We start from the raw sequence: 8,262 nt of genomic DNA, 5'->3' as shown, positions 1-8,262 counted from the left end.
TTGTAAGCATAAAAAAACTCCATTTTTCGAATAAATCTTTTGTAAATTTACGATAAAATTTCTATGAGATGCTACAACAAATATGCAGAAGTCCTGTGCATCTTCAATCAAACTATAAAAGACTGGGGACCATCTTTCAGTTATAGGCGGCGACTTTTTTGTATCGGATAATTTTCTATGCAGGTGTTTATAAAAATGCTGAATACTTCCATGTTAGCAATATTAAATAATTGAGAATTATTAACGCTTTCTTTATATGAGAAGATTGATATTTCTCTCCATAAAAGTTCATTGGTAAGACAAAAGTTAATATATACTTTTTATTAATGAGTTAATATAGTTATTTTTATTATATTTTGAATATTTATATTATAAAAGTTAGTAAAAAAAGGCAATAAAATTAAAGAAAAGTTAATTGTTGCGGAATTATTTTTACTACTTTCTAAATGTTCAGTTGTAAAAAGCTTATCTAAAAGATGGGATCATTATTTTTCAGAATTTGTAATTTTTGTTGCATGGGGAAAGAAATTTTAATTATTTATATGCAGAATGTTTCATATTTCTCCATAAGCAATTGAAAACAACCCGAGGACTAAATGCATGTTATTTTGATGAGGAGATGAATACAATTTTATTGGTATCAACTTTAATGGTGCAAGCATTAAAAAATTAAAAGTAAAAGCTGATATTTATTTATTTAATTCTTACCCTTTGAAATATCGTAAAATTATGTAACGCAGAAATTTAGATGATTTCCTAGAATTATCTTTTTCGTCGTTTGGGAGAAGATATGTTGACATTTGTTTACAAGTTGAAGCAACAGGAATAAATATGCGGTTATTTGATTATAGTCGATGGATATCTACAGTATCAATTTATAATGTGCAAATATAAAAAAACTTTAACTGTCAATAAAAGAAGTGAATTTTTACTACCTAAGCATTCAGTGTGCATCTTTAAAATGCTGAATATGAGAAAACTCCTTTTCCTTTCCAACCGGGGGAAAAAACGTATAGTTGTGTGATAAGTGTATTGATATTTTTCTACTGTATTAATTTCATTGTGTGCGGGCGTAAAAAAATAAATCCAAGAAGAGGTGAGAGACAGAGACCAGAGTGAAGGAGCATCGACGCCACCTCCGACTCGGTCAATTTTAAAAATCGGCCGTTGCTGAACACTGTGTCCAGGAAAATCACAACATCCACTGGGAAGAAACTACCCAACTTGAAGAACAAGGCGCTTGGGACGGTATTACATATTACTAAAGAAGCCGTAGAAGCCGTCTTCACCCAAACAACATCAATAGAGATCGAGGACTGCAGCTAAGTAGCGCTTGGAACCTGGCAATAAATAGGACGAGAAAGGAGGAAAAATCCCTGACGAATCAGAGACCACCTAGGTGAAGGAGGAGGGTATATATATATCAACACACAGCGACATCGGCATCATCAGCGCTGAGGATGTTGGGAAAGTCTCCCAACGAAACATTGGCCTACACAATGCAGACCCTGACCCGGTTGGAAACCCGAGAAGCTTTCATCCATGCTATTCACCGGGAAAAGCTCAGATTCTTCAAGAAGAGGTGTTATTTATACTCTACAATATTTTTTAGAGAATACGTGTAAAACTATGAATTATAGATGAGGTGATTATTTTGAAGAATATGCATTTTTAGTGCGGGCCCGCAATATACATCAGACCGAAATCTATCGTAGCATTGTAAATGCCGACGCGGCATGAAATCTTTTTTTCGCGAGGTGGTGTGCCCCCTTAGGATATTTGAGAGAGATGTTAGTTGAATCAACTATATGCCCAAATTGTTTCCATAAAATTAAAATATTCCATTGAATCCTTCAAAGGAAATCACAATTACTCGCCAAAATCTTGTGTTTCCTGCTGCAAAGGCAACCTAGTCAAACATTCCCGCATTCATCGTTTTTTTTGTCCACCCTGAAAAACGATGGATCGAGGTTCCACTGTACACCTTTTTATTTATACATTCATCAACAGAAATAGAAGAAAAAACGTACGTTTAATATGCTTTGCGCAGTTCTAGTATTCGAGGTATTAGAATATTCGAGCAATGATTTAATATTCGAATTCGATATTAGAGTTTGAGAAATCTGCTATTCAACCCATCTCTATTAGAAATAAATTCTCTTTTGTATGCTTTTTTTGCATTGAGTTTTATTGCTTTGTTGAGTCGATGGAGCTCTTAAAACTCAGTTGTCTTTCTTTCCGTTAGAGACTGCAATATATTCACACTCATGGAAAACAAGAATTTTAGTGACCTCACTCTTAGTGTGGGAGACAAGCTAATATTTGGAGGAGGAATGTTAGATATTTAAAAGCAGCCAAGTAATAGCAGAGTCATTTTGATGAGCAACTATGTACTTTTCTCCATTGTAAATTTTTAGAATGAAGCATTGAAAAATTAATTGTTTAAATTTATTGATTCAGTGAAAATTCTGAGTGAGATCACTAAAATTGAAGATTTTCCAAGAATGCCAACCATATTTGCCACTAAGTTAGACCTCGCTGAATTCAATTTTTTTAATCAGTCATTTATGAGTCACCACCCCTACGATTTTATTCACTTTACTAGCATGGGAAAATGAATTTAAAAATCTCACACAAGAAACATTTCCCTTGATGTGGTACTTTTCTACTGATGCTTACAAAGTCACACTGATTTAAGAACCTGCCAGAATTTCATGGATGACTCAAAACGCTTATGCTCAAACCAGGGGCGCAGCCAGGAATTAAGGCTGGGGGACGTTTAGGTGCAACTAATACTGGGGTGTGTGGGGGTGTGGTATACCCACCAGGATAAGCAGTAGGTGCGAGATAAGTAAATTGCAGAATTTTAAGATAAATGGTTTAAAATGGTGAGTTTTACGGCTTTCTGAGGGGTATTTTACTAATCCCTACGCTATTCTATTGGTGATATCAATTCAACTAACTAAAACGGATTAAACTTAAAAATTTCTCTGAGTTCTGGGGGCGGTTTTATCCCCCAAAACCCCCCTCGCTGCGCCACTGGCTCAAACTGCAAATGAAGCACACATTTCCACTCAACTTAAGGCTTTTCTACCGACACTCATTGAATATGCACCAAAGTTAGAACTTGCAGAAATATAACTTATTTTATTGATTTACCATGAACTAATTTCTATTACTTTTTACCAAACTTTTTAATAATTCACCCCCTCTTCCAGAGTAAATCCAGAATTTTATTGATCTTGAGCTTCAAAGATTTCGCCTGACATTGTTATTCTCCCTGATGCTCACCAATTTAGCACAGATGTTCCTGTGGATCGTCTTTCTTATTTTCACATACGAATCCTCAAAGATTGTAATTCGAATTGATTCACCAAATCCTAATTCTTAAGCTTCCAGTTTTGTTAAGAACATAAATTTTTCAGTGGGACATATTCCTGACCAAATTTTTTTGAAGATCGTATTTTTCATTTTATCTGAGAATAATTTTAATTTAAAGAGGTGGCCACTTACGGTCCCCCTTTCCCCCTTTCGATATCCAAAAATTTAATGTGAATACAATAAATTTTTCAAGTCGATAAATTCTTTATTACCCGATTGGCCAAGGTGTGTTTTTTTCACCAAACGGTTCCACCGATTTAAATGAACATAGGTGGAATTTTTAGCATGCATCACGTATGTCTGACTGTGTATGGGAGCGATCTAAGGGCAAGTGAAAGGGCTGCTGGGAATCATTACAAAATAACCATCTAGCGTATGCATGCAACAGAGCAAATCTGGTGAAACCTCAGATTCACACACCTTCTGCCGACAACCTCTCAAAGGTCAATTGAAAGAGGGTTGACTGAAGCACAGCAAGAGCGACCTTGGAGGAAGTGACAGGTAGTATGTGACCTTGTTGGGGAGCAGTCCTCAAGTCAAAACACTCTACTATGAAGGAACATAGAGCGCCACTGAACACCATCAACTTGTAAATTTTGAGTGAGCTCACCCATTTATCTCGATTAACCCCCTGGACCTGAACCCATAATAAGAGGCCTACCAAATGAAACGATGAGTACACTACATATATACTATTTATCACCTTTAGTAAGTGTTTGAAAAACTAAGATCGCTAAAAATACAAAATAGGTGCTTACTTTATAAGACAACATTCATGTACAAGTTAATAATCATAGAACTTCGCACGTATTTACATTGAAATGTATAATGTAATGCTAGAACAAATAAACATCCAACATGCCGCATGAAAAAACATTATATACCACATTTGAACATCTGTCTGAGCAAGGTCTTTCCCTGTCACCTCTTGTGAAGTATGGAACCAATTGTCATACGACATAATAATATCTAAAAACACAAGTCAATTCAAAAAGAAATGCAATGAAATATTACTACAAGTGAATTAAGTATTGTGCTACAATGTACAAAATCAGATATTTTTATTCATATATGTACAGGCGGTCCCCGACTTTCGTACACAATGCGTTCCCGAAAACGTGTACGAAAGTCGAATGTACGAAAGTCGAACCATTGACTTCCATACTAATTAGGGGTTACGTTCCAAAAGAGCGGAATATACGTACTAAAACTTTTTTTTCGCGGAATTCATTTCAATTGACTTAATGTTAATAATATGTTAATAAAACTCCTCAAATCATCTCATTTCTTTCGAAAATAGGCAGAGAGTGCAAATAAAAGTTTAAAAAACAAGAACTCCGTTGGCTATCGAGTGAAACTTCCTCTTGGCGTCTAAGTTGACATTCCACTTATTACGTCCACTATAAATAAAAGGACATATCAAGAAGCATAACAAAATGTATTTGTTGAACCCGCACTCTGGATACCTTTTAATTTTTACACCAAAATTCGATATTTGGCAGGTGACATTCGTGATCGCGTATATTCCGCATGTTATTCAAAAAAGACAAAAGACTAACGGAATTCGGGTGATATTTCGTGCAATATCGTTGCTGAAGGTTCACATGAATTAAACAGCACTCAAACGAAAAAACACAATTAGAAAGGTCTTACTAGTTTTATTGAAAGCTATTCGATGACGTCTAGTCAACTTCTTTTGAAAAATATCTTCAATGAAGGCTTTCTTCTTCTCTTGATAAAGGAGCCTATAGCAGGCAGTCTCTCTCCCAAATAAATCACCTAGATTAGAGTCAATTACCAGCAATTCCCTTCATTATATACGTTCGTATTGTTCGTATATACTGCCGATACTGACATTTGAAACAATTGAATGTTGGGATGCGCAATAAACATCGCGGGAATTATAAAAAAATTACGGACCAGCGTCCGAAAGTCCGAATTTAGCGTACGAAAGTCGAGTAAAAGGTGTCAATTTTGAATGTACGAAAGTGCGAATTGTACGAAAGTCGAGTGTACGAAAGTCGAGGACCGCCTGTATTTGCCTTCCTACTTTAACCCTTTCACTGCTGTGGACGTACCTAGTACGTCCGCATGGCAGACTGCGGTGGACGTACTTTTTCTTCCTCCCTGCCATGCGGTCAGCACTTTCGCCGAAGCACTTCGAAGGGTCGCTAATCCGCGACCCTATCCTCGACCAGCTCACCCACGCAGGACCGTCTCCTCGACCCTACAAGCAGGCAGCCTACCTCCCGAAAAGTGACCGTTCCGACTGCAATTTGAAAATCAATCACTCAATACGATCATCAAAAACTTATTGTTTTCATCGCACTCCTGCCAGTCATGCTATCAAGTACGTCTTTGAACCGTGTTTCTGCGATGAAAAATAACGGTTTTGTCAACTTTGCTAAAATGGCCATTTTTCCGGTTGTCTGCAGCCACGTTTCTAGAAAAGTTAACAAAATCGTTATTTTTCATCGTGGAAACACGGTTAAAAGACATGCTTGATTGGCAGGATTGCGATGAAAACAATCATTTTTTGATGATTGGATTGAGTGATTGATTTTCAAATTGCAGTCAGAGTGGTCCCTTTTCGGGAGGTAGGCCCCCTGCTGGTAGGGTCGAAGAGACGGTCCTGCGTGGGTGAGCTCGTCAAGGATAGGGCCGCGGATTAGCGACCCTTCGGAGGGTGTACCACACCCATCCTGGAAGTACCTGCTCCATGGGCCCAGGAAATGCATTTTAACATTTTCGCATGTGAGGAGTAGGTTTTCAGAGATTGAACAGCAGCGAAAGGGTTAATACTTCTTTATATATTTAGTCAGATTCAGTGATATTGATGCATCATGTAAATCTTCCTACTGTATTTACTTTGAACATAAATTTTTACTATAGTGTATTTTGATGCCTTGCAATATTGATGATGATATTTAGCAAAAAATAGAACTTTTCATTTCCCCAATTGATTTTGATGAACTGATTTGTCAACTCTAACATATGTATAACAATGTGTTCACGCTTGTCCTAAAATAATAAATTACATTTTCTATTTGTAAGAGTAACTTCTATTAACTTATCAAGGAAATTCTAACTTGACAACTCTATTCCACTTTATTCATCATCAGTCACAGAGATTTCAAACAAATAACAAAGAAATCTTCACCTGTGCCAGGTTTTCAAGAATGTAACATCACAACAAATGTAGAAATTTCATAGACATTTCTCATTTGGAGTTGCAGGTTTGTTCGTAGGACTTTCTTTGGTTTCAGCAGAACTTGTGCCAGGCTCACACACTGTGAGAGAAAAAGAATAAAAATGATGGGAAGAAAAAGATTAGCATATTTTTAACAGCAAAGGATATATGTATAGTAATTCAATATTAAATTATTTTTTTTAATTGATTAAATTTTTGAAAATTGGTAGGAATAATTTGCATGATGCAAATTATTCCTGCTGATTTCTAATGCCTTGGCTGGGAAGAGAGTTTATATGGTTTGGTACTAAACCACCAATATGTAAAACCAAAATGATGATACCATAGCCTCCAACTAACCAACAATGGGAGAATATGAGACACCGTGAGATTATTTAATGGTTTTACTTTACCCTGAAATTGGTGTTATTTTTATGAAAACTATAGATTATCAGGTAAATTTCATATCACTTCCATCAATCCACAATATATATACACAGTGGAACTTGGTTATAACGGCATCGGCTGTAACATCAACTCGGGTTTAACGTCACATTTTATACAGACCAGCCAAAATTGAACATTTTTTGTTGTACCAAAACCCGTTTATATCGTCGACAAATATTGCGACGCTCGGGTATAGCGTCAAAAATTTTGCGATTCTTAGGTTTCAAAAGTGCTTCACTGCTGCACTGCTTCAACACTCAGCCCGCTTCAAGACGTTTGTTGCACAACGGAGAGAATTTATATTTCTGAAAGGACCGTTCAAAAGAAGATCACAGATTTTTTTCGACAGTGAAGTAAGGTTTTTATTAGACTGTAAAATATATAATTGTGAATATCATTTATTCCAATGTACGAGTAGATTTCAATAAACAGTGTTGTATGTAGCAGAAAATTTGCGTCTTTACTTTGTCCTTTCATTCAGATTAAAGGCTGCTTTTTTTATAACATCACTCGGATATAACGTTAAAAATCTTCTGGTCCCTTTGATGACGTTATAACCAAGTTCCACTGTATATACAAAAATTATTTGCTGTTTGTTTGTCTCGCTAAAACTCAAATTCAGCAAAACCTACTCATCTAATTTTGGTTTTAAAATATGTGAGGAGTCCAAGAATCTGATCATAACTATTTATTTTATTCCAAGTACTTCTACAAGTCTTTCAACGATTCTTGAATGTTGGCCAAGAAGTGTTTAGAATCATTTCCCATCCTAGAAACTAATGAGAATAATGGATCTGGAGTTGGCACCAATTGCGACAATTTTACTTTTCCACCCGCACAACATGATACAGAGCATTCACTGCTGTATTTTAATGCTTTACAATACATATTGACAACGATATTTAACCCATTTATGCCCACTAATTTTTTTGCAAAAAAATTTAACTTTTTTTACATTTTTCGAACTTAATATTCCTCTGGACAACAGAAAAAATATTGAAAAAAATCCTGTAGCATTTGCTTAAAAATTATGACATGGGTCGTTTTCGACCCACTGGGCATTGGTGAGCACATTTAGGATATTGACTCTTGGATCGTTTTCAAATAGGCTCTTCAGAGTTATTGAGGTACAACTGCTTTATGATTTGCAATTTGTTGTGTTTTGTTTTTTAATTGAAATTTTAATTAACTTGCATTATTTTGGGATAATTTGTTTGAAAAAAATATTTTAAGATGTTATGCAT

At 35.7% G+C, this 8,262-nt stretch overlaps 1 protein-coding gene across 1 annotated transcript in view; it reads right to left on the bottom strand.

Annotated features, from left to right (window-relative positions):
* Window positions 1–6,470: 6,470 nt before the first annotated feature.
* Window positions 6,471–8,262, bottom strand: part of LOC124162235 (transcription factor IIIA-like) — a 53,549-nt gene continuing 51,757 nt past the window's right edge. The window contains exon 8 of the mRNA XM_046538696.1: window positions 6,471–6,671. Within this exon, the coding sequence (XP_046394652.1) occupies window positions 6,589–6,671 (83 nt within the window). The 3' untranslated portion in view covers window positions 6,471–6,588. The remainder of the gene's footprint in view (window positions 6,672–8,262) is intronic.

This window comes from Ischnura elegans, chromosome 7 (assembly GCF_921293095.1).
Source record: "Ischnura elegans chromosome 7, ioIscEleg1.1, whole genome shotgun sequence".
NCBI classification, from domain to species: domain Eukaryota; kingdom Metazoa; phylum Arthropoda; class Insecta; order Odonata; family Coenagrionidae; genus Ischnura; species Ischnura elegans.
The sequence above is the reverse complement of the archived record's forward strand: the minus strand, read 5'-3'. Positions and strand labels throughout refer to the sequence as shown.